The 19,298-nt window shown below is 48.3% G+C and overlaps 1 protein-coding gene across 4 annotated transcripts in view; it reads left to right on the forward strand.

Annotated features, from left to right (window-relative positions):
• dmxl1 (Dmx like 1) overlaps window positions 1–19,298 on the forward strand; it is a 46,343-nt gene that overhangs the window by 9,096 nt on the left and 17,949 nt on the right. For 3 of the 4 annotated variants that reach the window (XM_030359847.1, XM_030359850.1, XM_030359848.1), the window contains exons 12-34: window positions 632–867; window positions 2,338–3,061; window positions 3,313–3,434; window positions 4,243–4,332; window positions 6,111–6,216; window positions 6,653–6,769; window positions 6,910–7,104; window positions 7,280–8,517; window positions 8,767–9,025; window positions 9,423–9,556; window positions 10,254–10,313; window positions 10,662–10,845; window positions 11,433–11,543; window positions 12,096–12,265; window positions 12,603–12,700; window positions 12,950–13,115; window positions 13,473–13,601; window positions 13,838–13,970; window positions 14,358–15,133; window positions 15,647–15,754; window positions 16,124–16,291; window positions 17,639–17,830; window positions 18,155–18,228. In XM_030359847.1, coding sequence (XP_030215707.1) covers window positions 632–867; window positions 2,338–3,061; window positions 3,313–3,434; window positions 4,243–4,332; window positions 6,111–6,216; window positions 6,653–6,769; window positions 6,910–7,104; window positions 7,280–8,517; window positions 8,767–9,025; window positions 9,423–9,556; window positions 10,254–10,313; window positions 10,662–10,845; window positions 11,433–11,543; window positions 12,096–12,265; window positions 12,603–12,700; window positions 12,950–13,115; window positions 13,473–13,601; window positions 13,838–13,970; window positions 14,358–15,133; window positions 15,647–15,754; window positions 16,124–16,291; window positions 17,639–17,830; window positions 18,155–18,228 — 5,590 coding nt within the window. The remainder of the gene's footprint in view (window positions 1–631; window positions 868–2,337; window positions 3,062–3,312; window positions 3,435–4,242; window positions 4,333–6,110; window positions 6,217–6,652; window positions 6,770–6,909; window positions 7,105–7,279; window positions 8,518–8,766; window positions 9,026–9,422; window positions 9,557–10,253; window positions 10,314–10,661; window positions 10,846–11,432; window positions 11,544–12,095; window positions 12,266–12,602; window positions 12,701–12,949; window positions 13,116–13,472; window positions 13,602–13,837; window positions 13,971–14,357; window positions 15,134–15,646; window positions 15,755–16,123; window positions 16,292–17,638; window positions 17,831–18,154; window positions 18,229–19,298) is intronic. The other variant, XM_030359849.1, reaches the window with a different exon arrangement.

Raw genomic sequence — 19,298 nt, forward strand, 5'->3', positions numbered from 1 at the left:
GCCTAATGATGAGACTCGGTGGAGTCTCAGCTTTCATGACACATCTATTGTTTGTTTAGATAGCATGCCGTGAAATAGCTTGTGTTTAAGTGCATTAGCCTTGTATCTTCTACCGGGAGCAGACACCTAGCCATTTATGAAGATCCTAGCCTCAAATTAATATACTCGTTCTCAAAAACGGTTTCTCAGGCATCTGTAAATTGCACCCGATCATGATCAGTAGAAGTAGACAGCAGAATGTCTTTACAGTGTGTTTCTATGTTAAAAAAGCTCAAAGGATGGAAGTCAATGAGACCAAATCAAAATATACGAAACAGGTTTTACACTAAGGCCGTTGAATCTCAACAAGGGTTAATATCGAAGATCTGTCAGTGTAGATAGTGTAATGATTGTTAAATGTTTGAACAGACTTTAGAGGTAAAAAATGGACAGAGTTGCGAAGTCTGAAGTACCTAGTTGAAGTCTCAGAGAATGGGGTTGACTTCCATTATACATTTTTTTTATTTAAAAAGTATAAATGGTAGCGTGTGATTCAGAGCAGTGGGACAGTGGTCTCTAGGTGAACAATTTTGCAGCACTCTCCTTATTTTGATCAGCTTTGTCAGGTGTAAATGATGACATTTTCTTCCAGAGCCAGAAGAGGAAGTCAACTCGGATGATGCAGACGCTACCTCAACTGAACCCAAGGGGTCTGAAAGGCGGTCCTCGGAGCTGGCGGCGGTGGAGCACCGGGTGGAGGTGTTGCTGGCGGAGTGGAACAAAGGGGCGGACATGTTGTTCAGCATCCACCCTATGGACGGCTCCCTATTGGTCTGGAACGTGGACTGGCTGGATGAATACCAGCCAGCCATGTACAGACAAGCTCAGGTAGGTGTTTACATTGGCGTGTGTGTGTGTGTGTGTGTGTGTGTGTGTGTGTGTGTGTGTGTGTGTGTGTGTGTGTGTGTGTGTGTGTGTGTGTGTGTGTGTGTGTGTGTGTGTGTGTGTGTGTGTGTGTGTGTGTGTTAGGAATGAATAGGTTATTATCTGGGGGGATAATGGTCTCCATTAGGGCGAAATAATGACCGTTCCCTTGGTGTTGCTAATTGCAACCTGGAACCTGTAGAACAACAAACTTAGTATTGCTGAGTAGTGTATTGTTTATGATAATCTTGCATTCAATCCTTGCTCTACATTCATCCTTTTCTTGTAGTCCTGTATAGTGTTAGTTTTATTAGGTCTTAAATCAAATAAGTCATTAAATGGATGACAATGTCTGGCCTAGAGGCTCTGTTTTAAGGTAAGGTTAAGGTTTTTTGTTTATCCTGGCTTTACAATTGACTCTTATTTTTTTACATCCAAATTATGAGCATCCATTCCCCTAACAAAGAAATTCATTATGCTTGTGTGGCACCTGTAATGTCCATACTGATGGATTTATTCAATTTGACCATTTTGCAAATCCTAATGTGTTTTCCTTATTAAATGACATCGCAAAGTGTGCATTAGCCAGGATATCATTCAGAATGTAAATCATTTTGACAGTCATGATTGCCTCTCTCCCATTCTAATGGCTTCTTCTGTAGCCATTCAGCTAATGGTATTCTAATTAAGTGTGACTTCATATAAAATTTCAATTTTCCTTGATGCATTTTATCAGCCGCTTTACAATGGACAGAGACTTCTGCTTGGCCGGCCAGCCAGGCATAGCAGCCGATAACTCACCCTCTGTCATTTCCACTTTAGTTAATTTTGGCAAAGATATTGTGAAATACTGTTGGCCTTGCTTGTCACAAATAGTACATACCGTCCATGGTACTATTTGTCATCCGATTTGATCACTCTTTTAGTGTGGAAGATTAGACCAGCTCACATTGAGGATTGATTTTGAAATCATCAATAATTTCAACATAACTTTGTTGTGCTTCCATTTATATCGCATCGATTTTGGCACCTATTGCACTCCTAACCTTCCCTGGAAGGAGGGATGCCTCTTCAAGAAGTACGGTCAAATCAAGGAGCAAGTGTCCAATCTCTGTCCAAAATAGACAGTGGAGTCAATACTTCTCGTTCAATGCTTTATTCGTGGGCTCAAGCAGGATTCTCCAAATAAAGCGAGGCGAAACCATATCTAACTGTTAAGCGATTAATGCGTTCCTCAACACGCTCCTGAAATCCTTCTCGAGTTTTCTTCCTTGAGAGCTGTGGTTGTTTTTCCGAGGGGTCGAGTTAGCTTTTGTTGGAACACAAATAAAATCGGCTTGCCTTGAAAAAGCGATGTATAAACCCAGTCGCTATTCATCTAGAACCCCCACCCCCGCCAAACATTTCCCCCTCCCTCCTCCCTTCATCTCTCAGGTGTCCTTCGTGTCCCGCATCCCGGTGGCGTTCCCCACCGGCGACGCCAACACCTTGAGCCGCAGCGTCACCATGTACGCCTGCAACAAGAACGTGGACCTGGCCGTCCAACACTGCCGGCAGTGGCCGTGCAGAGGCACGCTGCCCCGCTCCACCTCCGCCCTCATCAGCTACGGCGGTCAGGGCAAGGCGGCGTCCGGCAGCAGCCTCCGCCTCAGCATCTTCACGCCCAACGTGCTCATGATCTCCACGCACGCCGACGGCTCCCTCAACCAGTGGGCGGTGAGCTTCGCCGAGGACTCGGCCTTCTCCACCGTGCTCAGCGTCTCGCACAAGTCGCGCTACTGCGGCCACCGCTTCCACCTCAACGACCTGGCCTGCCACTCGCTGCTGCCGCTGCTGCTCACCACCTCGCACCACAACGCCCTGTGCACGCCCGACGTGGACCGGCTGGCGCCGCCGCCGCCGCCTGGCGCCCACCCCTCGGGCCTCTCCCGGGCCGCCCCGGCCGGACGGGGCCCGCGCCCCAGCCGGGTGTCCCTGGGCGTGGTCTCCCAGGACCCCAACGCCATCTACAGTGAGCTGATCCTGTGGAGGGTGGACCCCGTGGGGCCGCTCTCCTTCTCAGGAGGGGTCTCGGAGCTGGCCCGGATCAACTCTCTGCACGCTTCCGCCTTCGCCAACGTGGCTTGGCTCCCGGCGCTCATCCCCAGCAACTGTTTGGGTGGGTGATTAAAGAGGTTCAGGGGCAGCTTGGGTCTGCATTGGGATTCTGTGCCGTGTTCATGTGCTTTTGTAGTGAACCCTTTTTGATTTATTTCTGCTGAAGAAACAACATTAATATCTGTCTGACCACTAATTATAGCCAACAAACATGACATTTCCTCCACCCAGTTCTTTTCCTATTTGGTTCGCTCTTTGTTGTTTCTGTAATATCCACTATTCATTGGTCTTTGTTTTCCTTTTTATTTATAGGGGCGTACTGCAACTCTCCCAGTGCCTGCTTTGTAGCCAGTGACGGCCATTCACTCAGACTGTACCAGGCTGTTATTGAAGCCAAGAAACTCCTCAGTGAGCTGTCCAACCCTGACATATGTGTAAGTTTACAGCCACAATAATAGCGTAGTATTCTAGCACAGTGGTTCGGCTGATTGGTAGTCATGAGGCAAGTGTCACACAATGACCATTTGTTTGTACATGCACAACAACATTCTCAGTGATTGTCTGGACCCTTTGCTCCACTGGTGCGGCAGGTGTAATAGTATTTGAATGTGGTTGTCAGGCCTAGAACACCTTGAACGATAGTGTCCACTTAAAATATATATATATTTTTTTAATCTAGAATACCATAGTAGCAATGTGGCATAATATGTAGGATCTTTAATGTTGGATTAATAATTGTATAGCTTTTCACAAAAAACATGATGGAATTTGGATGTGCCCACACACAATGGTTAAAGGAGCCATGCATACATTACAAACATATTTGTTGCTTCTAAAACTAGACTAGTAGGATGATCTTCATTTGTTAATATTTGTTTAACCTTATTACTGCTAATTACAATCTAGAGTATAATTGTATAGGCATTTCTGGCCTGAAAAACTAGAAACACATTTGTGTAATTGGCATATTGACTAGTACGCCTTTTTTATTTTTTTGTATGATACGATCTGTAAATAGCAATACCTTGATAAGTAGTAAATGGAAGACATTAAATTACCAGAGACCTTTTAAAAGGAACACATTTCAAAAAAAGCCTTGAACAGCATCTGAATAGTATTTATCTTTTTAGCAGGTTCTAAGAATTCCTTCCGAAAGATGCCGTGAGCAGTTGTCATGCCAGGCCCAATTGCTTTATATTGTTAATCCTTTTATTTTGTTAATCCTTTCTTTTCTCACTGCAGAAATATGTTGGGGAGGTGTTTAACATCATCAGTCAACAGTCCACAGCCAAACCTGGTTGTGTTATTGAGCTGGATGCTATCACTGACTTTGTAAGTATTATGTCTAAAATATGTTTTTTGACCTAATCCCTTATGCCTATCTTAAGCACCTTAATATATATTATGAAAACAGTTTTGTTACAATTTGTGAAGGGATGAATAGATTCTGTTGCCAGAATGGTTGAAAGATGTTCGACTTCAGATGGTTCAGAGGAGAGAAGGCAACAGTGTGTTGTGTTTTTTTAACAAGAAATTTCAACGCTCAAAATGAAAGGTTGTTTTTTTTCTGCTGGCTCCCAGCAAGAAAGTCTGCAAGTGTAGAAAAGGATGAGATTATAAACAATGCATAAGAAGCATAGCATGTTCCAAAGCCAATGGTTGTGTTTGGTCTGTGATCCCTATGACGAGCATATAACGTGGATGTTGTTTTCACACCATTTATTTCAGGTGTGACATGAGTTAACTTTCGTTTCAGAATTTCGGCTAATAGTTTACCGTATGTTTGTGTGTTGGTCTGGTTAGCCTTGTTACCCAAAAGATAAATACACTTTTATAGAAGTAGTCGTTCTCATCAACTGTTTTTTAAATTATTTGTAACACAAATACTGAGGTTTACCCCAGGATTGAATCTCTATCTATGATAAATTATATTGCTGATTAATATTGTTACCGCACCAGTTAACAACTTGTTCTTATTCAATACATAATAAGAATAATGGTGGAGGAATAACAACCAAATACATAAGTTAAAAACAGTTAAATTAAAGCAGCCTTGCCATTAAATGATTCACAGCAGACTCCTTGCATCCTGGAAAGGTTATTCATGAACCCTGCGATGTGAAGACAAAAACTTTCGCGCATTTTCACGCAATCCCAATATTTTTATAAAAAAATTGTCCCGCTACTTGTATTTGGAGCTTGGTACATTTAAATGTTTTGTCCATTATGTGTTGAAGCACACTATACACAAACCGATTCCATTCCTCAACAACCCAGTCCTGATTTTCGCTTCCGATCAAAATCGTGACTTAAGTGGGCGACAACTCTCAGGAGGAACTAGCTCCTGCAACCCAAAATATCCAATTCGGAAGACCACCACAAATTTGTTTTTGCCGCCATGGCTTCCGTTATAATTACTCAATGCATTCTTGGTATTACGTATTATGTCAGCGTGGCTTCCAATTGGCTATCGTCTTTCCAACATGACAATCCTTTGCCCGCGTCCTCTGCTGTTACTTCTAAAGGATATCGGACCATAAATATTGTTTAATGTGTGATTTTACGAATTGGTGAGGCCCAGATCGTTAAAGAAGTCTTTTAATACACCCGACACCACAGGATAGTCTGGTAAAGAAAAAACAGTTGAACCATCAACAAAGGGTGTTCCCAGCATAAATGTGTAGGTGTACAATCTACACCCACACATTTATGCTGGGTACATGATCCATGATAATAAGCCTCATTTTGTGCCAGATATCCACCTTCCAACTCTAGTCAGCAAAGCCCAGATTAGTTGATGGTTCAACCGATTTTCTTACACAAATGCCAGCATTCATGTACAGTGCAAGCTAGCTCTGACGGGCCCTTATCAAGTCTGTCCATGCACACAGACGGAGTCGTGCACACTGGGGAACAACTTGTGTCATGGTGTCAGGTCGGTGACCCAGCTCTGATGAAGACACCGCTCGGCTGTGTTGGGGGCTTGACCTATTATTATCCGGCTCCCCTGCGGCACTGCGGCTCCCAGCCGGGCCGACAAGCCCAGTTCCAGCAGTCCAGCACTGGGTCTCCTCTAATGGGGAATGTGTTCTGCTTTGGTCCCTGTGCAGCAGGGGAAGGAGACCCAGCTACTCCATGTGTTTGAAGAGGACCTCATTCTGGGCAATGACGATGGGAACCAAACTGCCACCGAATCCCCTGTCACTGCTCAATCCGGTACACTCAGACGTACTCCTATTGGGCTTGTACATCAGAATGCATCATGGGAGATTTTGTAGGCTGTATTGAGAGGACTCAAGAGAGTTGTAGTACTTATAACATTTTAAAGAAACGTGTGTTAAAACCGTAGGCTAATTAAAAAAAAAAAAATTGCCACATCTTGCATGAGAAACACTTTTCAAAACGATGATGACTCATCATAATTTAAATAATTTCATGATTAATTACTAAACAATGCCACAGTCAACAAGCCCTGCAGTACTTCACATTTAAGTAGAGCGTCTTGGTTTGGTGAAGATATAGATCACATATTTACTCTGCAAACATGCATGGCCCTCTTGATGTGATAATGTCTTTGGAGCAATGGCTATGGAATATAAATGATTATTGACAAATAAATTCGATCTTCTCTGTGTGTGTCTTCCACCAACAGACTGTCAAACTGGCTTCTCCGCGCGGTTCTTCCTGGTCGTGGTCGAGTTCACCCAGACAGGCCGCTCCCTTCTCCACATGTGGCATCTCCACCTGGCCGCGCGGCCCGTCACCATGGGTAGGCCCCGCTCGAGACCAACGCGGTCACAGCTGTTGCGAACGCCTGGGCAGCTATATGCAACATCCGCCTAACGACGAAATAACCTGCTCTAACTGCTCTGCTAAAAAAAACCTTTGTCTCTGTTTCTCTTCTCACAGAAGACACCCCAGAGAAGGTCGCAGCGTCCTCAAAGTCCTCTCCGCCACTCCGCTCCCCGCTGCCCCAGAGGACAAAGGCCTGCACCTCCAGCCTGCAGAGCGCCAGCCGGCTCCACCTCACCACCCACAGGCTGTACAGCCAGGAGATGCCCCTCCCTGCTGGGGTGGAGGTCATCACAGTGACCCCCTCGGCAGGTGTGTTGTTCTGAACCACCTGCTCATGAAGGATGGCTGTGCGCGCGCAGACACACAGTCACAAAGTCACACAGGCACACACACACAGACGCACGAACGCAAGCACACACACACTTTAAATGACAAACAAATTCTGATACTTTATGAAGTGTTTGATGGTGAACTCTCCTTCTAGGTCACTTGAGTGCCTCCTCCTTGCTGCCAGCTGGCCGTGCACCGTACCTCTTTGCCACATCCTGCTCGGATGGAAAAGTGCGCTTCTGGAAGTGCAGCGTCGCGGCAGCATCGCCCTCGGAAACGCCCAAGCTAGGCTACCATTGGGAGGAGTGGCCGCTGCTCGTGGAGGAGGGACTGGCCAACTGCAGTGCAGTGACCATCCCGGGACGTCCAATAGAGATCAGTTGTTGTCATAACAGTCGCATCGCCGTGGCTTACAGGCAGACGCCGAACGCGGCGGTGAACTCCAGCCCGCAGATGAACTCTCAGCCATCCTTGAGCATTCCCCCTGCAATATCTTCCACTCCTTACATGAACGCTAAACCCAGCATCAAGCCCAGCCACGCCACGAACCAAACTCCGAACATCATTCCCAACCCCTACTCCACTAGCAACAGGGAATCGTTAGTCCACATCAGTGTTTTCCAATGTGAATCCACGGGGGGCTCACAGTGGGTCTTTGAGCAGACGCTGGTCCTCGACAGTACCGGCTCCACCGCCCCCCCTCGGAGCAACGGCAGCACAGCGCGGAGCCCCGACGCGGAGCTCTCCCCGCCCGCCGAGAACAGCCTCACGTGCACCGGGAAGAACCTAGTGCATTTGGACTGGGTGTCCCAGGAGGACGGGTCCCACATCTTAACGGTCGGCATCGGAACCAAGCTCTACATGTACGGCCCTCTCTCGGGCACGCCCCCGGAGGTGTGCATGTCGTCCGACCGGAACCAACACGCGTCCCGCCTGGTGCTGCTGCGGTCCGTGGACCTGGTGTCCTCGGTGGAGGGCTCCCCGCCCATCCCCGTCTCCCTCTCCTGGGTGCGCGACGGCATCTTGGTGGTGGGGATGGACTGCGAGATGCACGTCTACTCCCAGTGGCAGCCGCCCGCGCCGCCCAGGGCCATCGCCGCCGCCGGCCCCGAGGACCTGAGCAGCAGCGTGTCCTCGCTCCTCTCGGCCGTGCGGCAGAGCCAGGAGGAGGCGCTGAGTCCAGGGGGAGGCCTGTCCACGCTGGCCCCGCCCAAGAAGGGCCTGACCCGCTCCATGACGAGCCTGGCGCAGAAGCTGAGCGGGAAGAGGACGGCGTACGACCTCCCCGTGGAGATGGAGGACTTTGGGCTGTTTGAGGCCGCCCACCAGCTCTTCCCCACCCTGCCCCAGTACCACCCCGTGCAGCTGATCGAGCTCATGGATCTGGGAAAGGTAAAAGAATGGCAGAACTATCCAGGCATGGTTTATTCGGTCATGTGGTTATTTGGATTTAAAAAGGTTGTTAGTAGTGACAGTAAAAATTCGGTTTAGAAAACAAAGAAGCTTATTTGTATGGATTTATTCTTTAATAAAGTTCTTGTACATCACTTTCAGAGATAAATGCAATATAAATTACACTATAGTCAATCACATTCAATATACGAATGATATCAATACTAATCCTCCTCGTGTTGTCGCTAGGTTCACCGGGCCAAGGCCATTCTGTCTCACCTGGTGAAGTGCATCGCGGGCGAGGTCGTGACTCTCAAAGACAACGCCAGCCACCTGAACAAACGAGTGCGATCTCGGACCATCAGCGCCGGAGGCAGCACGGCCCGGGACAACAAGATGTTCCTGAAGGGAGAGGGCTCCCCTCCGGACTACACCGAGATCAACTCCATCCCCCCCCTGCCTCTCTACGCTCTGTTGGCAGCCGACCAGGACACCCTCCCCAAAACGGGTAGCCGCATGTCGTTCCACTGGGACGTAGAGAGAACAAGGATCAATACAGATCCTTGTTATTCCGTGGAATCCACCACATGTTGTTTCAAATGTTTTGCATTTGCATCCGCATGTGGTTCTACTTATAGATTGAAAAGTGTTTCATTATTTCTTACTTTTATATTGTGCTACCATATGCATGCATACACATACATGAATTTCTCTGTCTGGAAATTACTCATTGTGTGGTTTTGTGTAAATTTTCGCTTCCTGTGGATGCAGTGCGCATGAGAATGAAGATAGCAGCTTTGATTTCACTTCATGTCTACTATTATCTGAATGGCGGTTTCTCATCTCTCTCCCCATCTCTCTCTTTCTCTTTCTCTCTCTCTCGTGCCTCACGGCTGTCCCTGCAGTCACCACGGGGAGCGTAGGCGGCGACAGCGGGCACGGGTCCAGTCAGACCGATGCCTATGACGAGCTGTTCCACCTGCCCAGCACGGCTGACCTGGAGCCTCTGGACAGTGATCAAGAGGAGGCCGTGAATAAGGTCGGTTTTGATTGGCTAGGGCAACATTATTATTATTATTTTTTCTCTATGTAAGAGGTCATATTAAATCCTTGGGAAGGTTTATGACTGTTTCCTAGGCGTTCGTAGCGCAGCGTTGTATTTGTGTAAGGTGTGATCAAAATCCGTTAACTGGAAGCGGTGGTGTCTGCCATCTTTCTGGTGATGAACGGCGATGACGTAAGGTCACCCTCAACCTTCACCGCCCTCTCTGTCTACTTTATACATCTTAATAAACAAATAAATCATTCATTTATGGATAAATCAGATGATGTTGTTAAGTCAAGGAGCTACTGTTTAGAGGATTGAATTGGATTATAAAAAAAAACAAAAAAACTTTCATTAGAGTTGTGGAATGAATTACACAAACAGTGTAAAGACAATTTGAAATATCTTTGAGAGATGGTCGTGTGAGAGATCCTTCTCTCAAGAGCGTATTCCCACTCGAATGCATGCTCAAGCTCCCATGTTGCTATGGTTACTTGTAGTGAGAGATCAGAGAGACCAGCCATGACGTCACCATCAAAGAGATTTATGGATATGATCAAACACCTTCCTCAGAGGTATCCAGTTAGACCACACAGTGAATAAAATGAATGGACACCCCGGGCCATATAGACCTGATTATACTGCCGTGGAGAAGATGAACCTTAATATAGCTTACTGACCTACCCCACAGAACCTGTCCAGAGACCATTTCCAGGCCTTAAATCCCAGCAGGCCGTCTCTGTGCAGTAAGGTGACCATCCCCTTCGGATAGGGCTGTAGTGTATACACTTGTAAAACAATCCATCTTGCAAATTGGGCATTGGCTTTTTACTGCATTTCTTTTTTTACAGGATCGTAAAGCTTTATTCCTCTGTCCTCTGGCAAGTGAAATGCTTCGATATAGCACGTATTATGCACTTATCGTGATTTTTACTCATTCGCCCTTATACTCCACTAACCATCCCTGACTTTCTAAGCCATCAAATTATCATTGAAAAAATAACAATCAATGGACATATGTCTAAGAATTGCTGTTCAATCCATCCCTGAACTGTGTCCAAAACCCGTTCCATGTGTTGCCCTGCCCGTGTCCCGCCAGGTGATCGACCTGTCCCAGTACAGCCCCACGTTCTTCGGACCTGAGCACGCCCAGGTGCTGTCCAACCACCTGATCCACTCCAGCCTGCCGGGCCTCACCAGCATGGAGCAGATGTCCCTCATGGCGCTGGCCGACACCATCGCCACCACCAGCACCGACCTGCGGGACAGCCAGAACCGCAAAGGTACCGCTGCTGCCGAGCCCGTCGCCTGCTCACTGTGTCGAAGGGCTTCCCTGTTCTATCAATCTCTTTTCTGACGGGGTAATAACTTCCGTTTCTGAATGATATTGAGACGTGTCCATGGTAAAGTGTCCCCTGGCTTTCCGAGGTGTCCTCCTCTGAAAGCCACACGGTTTCTGTTTCTGCGGCTGTGAATATGAACTAACTCGTGTTGCCTTGCTCTGTGTGTGCTCCCTCCAAAAGTACTTAAAAGAGCTGAAAAGAGCCACCGGTACCTTCATCATGGCTGTGCCAGCAGCTGTATAGTCAGTTCAGCCTTCGTTTTTTTTGTTGTTGTCGCGATACTCACCGGAGAAACTGGCAGACCGCTCGAAATAAAAACAATAGAGTTGTTTGAGATGTGTTCTCTCATACTTGGCCCAACCTCGCCCCCCCGAAAGTCACCATGTGCTGTGTGAAATAAATCCTGGGTGTATTTTCTGCAAGCCCAGTTGGGAGCCAAGTGAGTCTGAGCAGCTTGGCCATGAGTGTACATGTGACAGCAGGCGAGCGCCAGCGGGCATTGAGGTTCTCCTCCATTTCCCTTCCAGGTGGAGAGACCCTGGATGATTGTGGCCTGAGGTTCCTGCTGGCTGTCAGGCTGCATACCTTCCTCTCTACCTCTCTTCCTCCTGCACATAGGGCCCAACTGTTACGGCAAGGTATGTTCATGAAAATAGGTCGTTGTAATGGATACCGTTTTAAGAAACGGGGAACCGTGCTCAATGGGAGCTCACAGTGCTGATCCAGGCTCTTTTTAGTGTCATACCATTAAAGCATCAGGTTGTTATTCTCTGTATCCTCCATAAATGCACTTGTAGTGAACGATCTTCTGTTTTATTGGGGGCTTGACGCCAGTGTGCACTGTTGAGTTACGACAGTCCGTGCAACAAAGTAAGGCATCTCTCCTTGTTCCCCTCCGATGGGTGTTTCTGGTGTGTTCCTCCAACTGTGCCCACAGTTAGTGTCAAAGCTTTTTTACACAATACTTTTTCCACACACTTTAATTTCCTATACGACCACTTCACGGTCATTATTCTGTCTCATGTGACTGCCAACTCAGCAACTCCAAAACAACCAAAGCTCCTAAACAACCAAAGCTTCAAAACTAAAAGGAGAAAACAAGGGAACTCATTGTGTCTGTCTGCACGGTAAATGACCTGAAGCCTCAGCGTCGTGTGACCGCTGCTGTGTTGGCCCCTGCGCCCCTCCAGGCCTGTCCACGTGTCACTTTGCCTGGGCCTTCCACTCGGAGGCGGAGGAGGAGCTGCTGAACATGCTGCCCGCCCACCAGAGAGGGGAACCCAGCTGGACCGAGCTGCGCTCAATGGGCCTGGGCTGGTGGCTCCGCAGCACCAACAAGCTGCGACGGTGCATCGAGAAGGTACGGGAGAAGAGCCTGAGCGAACACGACATGCAATGTTTTAACAGGTCATGCTTTGTTGTTACCGTTAAGCCGTGAGGCATGACTGGCCATGGCCACCATGTTCTATTTGGATTGCGCTTCTCCATTGAATACAAATGGCCATCAAAGCAGGGCAATTTTCGGTTTTGCTGATGGCGGCAAACGACACACTTGTTTCTGCGCCTGCAGTTCTCTGAAATGACCCATAAAATCGTAACTTCCAATTTGGACAAAAGTGGGCCGCGCTTTGAAGCCAGTGCTGTAATCTTAACCGCTCTCTTTCTGTTTTTGTGTTTTTGTTCGTTCAATCTGTCAGGTTGCTAAGGCTTCCTTTCAAAGACACAACGATCCCTTGGATGCTGCCATTTTCTACCTTGCCATGAAGAAGAAGGCGGTGGTCTGGGGACTGTACAGGCAAGCACAACGCATTGGCGACGGGAGACACGTACTTAAATATTCCTGTACACACACACACACACACACACACACACACACACACACACACACACACACACACACACACACACACACACACACACACACACACACACACACACACACACACACACACACACACACAGCGAGCGAGATCAATGCTGTCAGATGGGGACGACTAATGACATCCACTCTGTTGTTTTAAATATGCCGACTCCCTATCCGCAGGTCTCAGAACAACCCTAAGATGACAGACTTCTTCAGCAATAACTTCAACGAGGATCGGTGGAGGAAGGCGGCATTGAAGAATGCCTTCTCTCTGCTGGGGAAGCAGCGGTTCCAACACTCTGCCGCCTTCTTCCTACTGGCTGGTTCACTCAAGGATGCCGTGGAGGTAAAGCAATTTCCATGGGCAGGCGATTTTTCTTTCTTCTCTCTCTCTTGGCAGTGAGTGGCACTCAGGGAAAGTCAATCCCTCTCTAGTTGGGAGGCCGTCTCATTGACATGCAGCTCACACGCTAAAGGGTTGCACCTCTGCTCACCACCTGCTGTGTGTTCCCTCTTGCATCGCTGGCTTCTTTCCACCTCTTTGCCGTCAAAGGGAATTGTTTAAATTGTCCTTAAACGGTTGTAACCCCGGTCTACTCACTTGGGACTACGGGGCTATCTTTCAAGTTTGTATTCATTTTGAATACCAAACGGTGTCAAATCAAAAGTCAGCCAAAGCATTTGAAATGTCCTCTCCCTCCAGGTGTGCGTAGAGAAGATGCAGGACATACAGCTGGCCCTGGTCATCTCCAGACTGTACGAGTCTGAGTTCGGGACGGCCCCCACCTACAAAAAGATCCTCCAGAGGCACATCTTGGGACAAGACAAACAGGCGAGTCTGATCGCGCCTCGTATACACCAATGAAATATTTATGACTTCAGAAAGCACAATGATGATTCCTCAAGGTAATGAATCACAGGGTTGTGTTGAAACCTCATAGCAACAATAACTATAAATAACTAGGATATCAGATTTGTCAGGCAGAAAAAAAAAAAGATGGAGACTGTCTCATGCGGGCAGAAAGTGAGAGTGGTGTAATAAGCTTTGTGTTTGGTGATGGGTTTCAGATCGAGGCCCACCCAGACCCATTCCTCTGCAGCATGGCCCACTGGGTGCTGGAGGACTACAGCAGCGCCCTGGACACTCTCCTCCAACAGCCTGCTGCCGACCCTGGGAGCCCTGGGACCGCATCAGAGACCAGTAGGTCTCGCTCTCTCCCTCTCCCTCCCGGCCTCTCTAGAATACACTTTATTTATCCCGGAGGGGGGAAACTGCGAGGGTCACCCACACATTCAGTCCCACAACCGCACAGAGACATGTGCATTGCATCAGATTCCAAGAGGGCTTGATCATAGCTCAATATACAACAGACAAGTGTAATAAAGATATTGCACCCACTATATCTCTTCCTCTCTACTTCTCTATCTCATGCTCTCTATCTCTTTCTCACGCTCTCTACCTCTCGCCTTGTATCCTTATTTCCGTTCCTGTCTTTATCGCCCTACCTCTTACCATCTACCTCTATTTCTATATTCTACCCTCTATCATCTCTGTCTGTAACGCCTGCCCTTGACCCGTGTTCTCCAGGCCCCTCCTCCACGTCTCCGTGCAACCCCGAGGTGTTCAACTTCTACACTTACCTCCGCACGCACCCGCTCCTCCTGAGGCGCCACCTGGGCTCCTCGGACAAGGCCAAGGTGGGCCTGACCACGGAGGGCCGCCGGGCGGACTCCATCAGCCTGGTGGAGCGCCGGCTGTTCTTCACCGCCGCCCACGCACACCTGCAGGCCGGCTGCCCCATGCTGGCCCTGGAGGTGCTCTCCAAGATGCCCAAGGTCCGCAAACGCTCAAGCCCGCTCCGACAGGACGGCGGCAGCGCCGGGACCGCCACACCGGCGGGAGCCAGCGACGACGGCAACGGCGGGAAAGACATGGACTGGTCTCAGCCGGTTTTGAACGGTTACGAGTCGCACGGCGGGAGCCTGTCCAACAGCCGGTCGGAATCGGTGCTCAGCTTCGACTGGAGTCAGCCGTCGCTGACGCAGCCCGATGAAGCCCTGGAGATCAAGTGGGAGAGCGACAAGGAGGACGACGACGAAGACGTCAGCGATAAGAGCGGCGCCGCGGGCAACCGCAGCGTGTTCCAGAGCGCACAGGACTCGGCGTCGCCGCTCACAGAGGCGGCGTCGGCGGCGGAGGACGACGACGACTTCCTGACGCCGTCGGAAGACATCTCGGCCGCCCAGCTGAAGTTCCACGCCTGTCTGAAGATCCTGACCAACGAGCTGAGGACTCTGTCCACAGGCTACGAGCTGGACGGGGGGAAGCTGCGCTACCAGCTCTGCCAGTGGCTGGAGAAAGAGGTAACGATCGTCATCTCAAACCCAACAAGCGCCATTAATCGAGTTAACCGACCTGCCATATAAAAGGGCCCAAAGTGGCCATGGTGTTGTTTTTTTTCGACCCTACATTTTCTCTCCTATTCTCTCTGTTTAGTACTTAATCTCTTACAAAATTTGCAGAAATGCTTTGTCTTTTCTGGCGTAGTCCTTGTTGTATCACGTTTAAACTAACTGCAATAACACCCTTGGCTTATTTATGCATGTTTCTTGAAGTTCTTTGAGGGTTGATGGGGAGGAACTTATACGGCATGTTAAAAGAGACTTCTGTTGCCCAGTACACACATTTAAGGAAAACTTAAGATGTTCGAATAAGCATAGAGACGGATTCTGCCAAACCAAAATAAAATAGTCTTCTGGGTGTTTGGTAGACTGACAAGTCCTTTTTGGCAGGAAGCACTTTCGCTTTTGGCCATTTCAGTGGGAAATCGTAATGTTTGGACCGTGTCCCTTTCTTATGAATTTGTGTTTTCCCAGGTGGTGGCTCTCCAGCATTGCTGCAGCTACAGGCCCTGTCTCACAGAGCTGGCCGTCCCAGACGTCCCCGGCTTGGACCCTGGGTCTGGAACAGCAGAAGACCAGCAGGTGGGTGCTGCTGTCTTACCATGCTGGTAGATATACCGGAAAAGAAAATATGCCTCTCGTGCAAGCCTTCCTTCTTGCTCTGTTGGACTCCATTTGTTGTTTTTACTCATGGGTTTTTGGATGAAAAAATTTCGGTCCCTGAGCTTAAAGACTTTCTCCACTCCCTTGCATTTGAACATTTTACAGAATGTCATGATATTAATGAGGCACGCCCCTTTGCGCATAATCAATTATGTTTTAACTCAACTCGACCGTGCTCATTTGATGACAAACCACGGGTTGAACATAGAAATGCCGGTCAAAACACCACGACCAAAAAATGACAACGAACTGTGTCCGAGGCGAGTGATGTCCGTGTGTGCCATGCAGGTGGGGAGCCCGTGTGGCCAGAGCCAGCGCAGTCGGCGTCTGTGGCTCCAGACCAACCAGCCCCTGCTCCGGATGTTCCTGAGCTACTGCAGCCTCCACGGCTCCCACGGTGGAGGGCTGGCCTCCGTACGCATGGAGCTCATCCTGCTGCTGCAGGAGTCTCACCAGGTCAGTCGGCGCAAGGAGACGTACGGACGGCCAGCCCCCGTAGCTGTCCACTTGGGACTTCCTGTTCAGAGTCAGGCGCGTAACCCGACCTGACACCGTGCTCCCAGCGTTGGCTCTGAGTCAACCCCCTGTGCTGACACAATTTACACAGTTTCCCGGTTTAGCAGCTTAAAGCTTAATAAACATACTATATATCCGTCCATATGCTCTTGCCTGCCACCCTCCCCCCTGAAGAATAACCTCACCAGCAACACTTTACCACCCCACAACACCAACAAGCATGACATTTCAACAACCCATTCATTGTGTAGAGAGTGGCGTGTAATGGCTTGGCAGCACAATATTAAAAGGCTGAGCACACAGTCCTCTGGGAGCCTGTCCTCAATGAAAGCGGAGATCGTGTGACGCATACAGGGTTGTGTATTTGTTCGCCGGGAAGGGCTAACTCACACACCTGGGGCAATTGGCTGACATGTTGTACTGATTGCTCACTCCTCTGCAGGCCAGACTGAGTTCGCCGGCTGTCGCAGTGGTTATCACTTCTGCCTCACAGCAAGAGCCTAGGTTCAAACCCTGGGGAGGGGGTGGGACCCTTTCTGTGTTGAGTTTGTACACACCAAAACACGTCCGTGCCTGGTCCATGCTCCTGCCGGTGCCCTTGACCTAGGCAGTAGGCAGTGGACCTGAAGTTGGTCTATTTGGCGCTGCGTTGCGGCTGCACACTTCTCCTACTGCTGCGTTAAATCCAGAGATTTCATTTTGTGTGTAGTACTTAAAGTCGTTTGTGCAGTAACAAACAAAGAGTCTTCTTACTCTTACCACTCCGGGGGAAATTCTGAGCAAAAAACCAAGATATATTTCGAGTGGCATGGGAACGACAAGTCATACAAAGGCCACCTGGGAATAGGGGTATTGTATAACCGAGTCTGCAGGTTTTTCTGGTTGTTTTCGAGGGAAGCTGTGTTTGGCCATTTGCTCGAGGCCTTTATGGTCCAGTAACTGAGTGCATGCACCTTCATAGTATGGGTGGCCCCAGTGTGAATAAAAGCTTGAATCCTGGCAGTGTTGACGCCCTGCGTCAGTTGAGCTAGACATGATCACCCCGATGCTTTGTATTGTATATACGTTTATTATATTTGATGTATTTAGCCAATGTGGGAACGTTAATGGGTATTGCATATATACTATTAATCCTACTTGGGTAGGTATTCATACTGACTGTAGACATTGGCAGAGCAACGTATTCATGTGTTTTACTATTTTTTACTTTCTTGGATGACAACTACGTGCTGACACACAATGTCATCTTCTCAGCTCTTATAAACGACTCACATTTCTATCCCACAGGACGAGTCCATCCAATCGCCCGTGGCCCCCTGCCCGCCACCCGCCTCCATTCCACTCCTATTGGCTTGCACAGCCAATGCCAAGACAGTAGTAGCCAATCCCATTGTGCACCTGACCAACCTGGCCCAAGACATCTTACACACCATTACCTCCCTGGACTCCCCTCCACACCCGGACGTAGTCAACAACGAGGTGAGAGCCTGAAATCCCCACTGAGAAATTCACCTTGTCATCAATTACCCCCTAGGGTACTTGTTAGGATTGTTAGCCGCTTACCGAACCATGGAAATTTCCATTACCATTTACTCCCAGTCATTATTTAATAGGATGAAAACAGATGGCCATTCCACATCTGAGAAACTTTGAAATGTTTTAAGGTGGAGCGGTAGGACTTGTATAAAATAACAGTAAACAGAGCATTTGTATTCTATTGGTGCATTTCCTTGTTTAGTATATTTTAAAGAAAGTGAGACCCTTTCCGATGCATATCTGTTTTTGTCCCATCTGTTTTCTTAGATTTACGTGATGCACACCCTGGCTGCATCGCTGTCGGCCTGCATTTATCAATGTCTCTGTGATGGACACTACAGGTGAGTCTCATCCAACACTCCATAGGAGACCGTATCACTAGTCTACATCTCTAAAGCTCTATACTTGGTTTATTTAGGGACAACGTCCCTTCCAGTTTAAGGGATCGTCGTCATTAACTTTTTAACACTAATTATTATTCAAACTGTGCATTGATCCTTATTTTAGTTTGCATCAGACTTGCTATTCATGCAATTTTCCTGAATAATATTGCTGTTGCTGGATTTAGCATGTTTTGGGGTAGAATCGATTAGAAATGTAGTTGTGGGCGGCCATGGAAACCAGTGCTGCAATCTCATCGATCAAAGCGTTATCTATCCTTTACCAGGTTCTGGGCAAGCGATTAAATGCATTCCAGACAGTTCTGCAAGTCAACAGAATTTTCCACAAGCCTGAGAAACCTCTTCGGTCCTGTCAGAAATCCTCTAGTTTTATGCAATGACTTAAACTCTTGCTCGACCGAACCGTAACCCTCAGAGCCCCGGCGGTAAGGCCCTAGTGGTGGAGCTGCCCGGACTGCATGCCGTATGCGTCAAACAGGGGAGAAGCGAGGATTTGGAGTGGTTGTTTCCTATTACGAGTGCAACCCTGACTGGTTGTACTTTATATAGCACTCTCTGGCCTAGTGACACTCGAAACTCCCATCAGTCACAAAGCTGCGATTTTGAAGAAGTTTGTTGTTGACGACTTTTTGGTTTGTTTACTTACTTTAGTATACCCTCCACGTTGGCGGGCGGTCACAGACACACGCACATGCATGCTCGAGGAGCTTCCAAATCTCGTCCTTTTCGGGGTTTTGAAGACTAACTAAATTGAAAAAGCTATTTATAATTTAACACCCTCTTTGTTATGGTAATTAAAATGAGAGTGTGCAGTCGCAGTGTATCACCATACTCGTTGAGTGAAACGTGTGTGTGTGTGTGTGTGTGTGTGTGTGTGTGTGTGTGTGTGTGTGTGTGTGTGTGTGTGTGTGTGTGTGTGTGTGTGTGTGTGTGTGTGTGTGTGTGTGTGTGTGTGTGTGTGATGAAGTGGAATGAGTCGACGTCTTTAAAGGAGTTCCACTGTGTACGCC

Source organism: Gadus morhua, chromosome 6 (genome assembly GCF_902167405.1).
Source record: "Gadus morhua chromosome 6, gadMor3.0, whole genome shotgun sequence".
Taxonomy (NCBI): Eukaryota; Metazoa; Chordata; class Actinopteri; order Gadiformes; family Gadidae; genus Gadus; species Gadus morhua.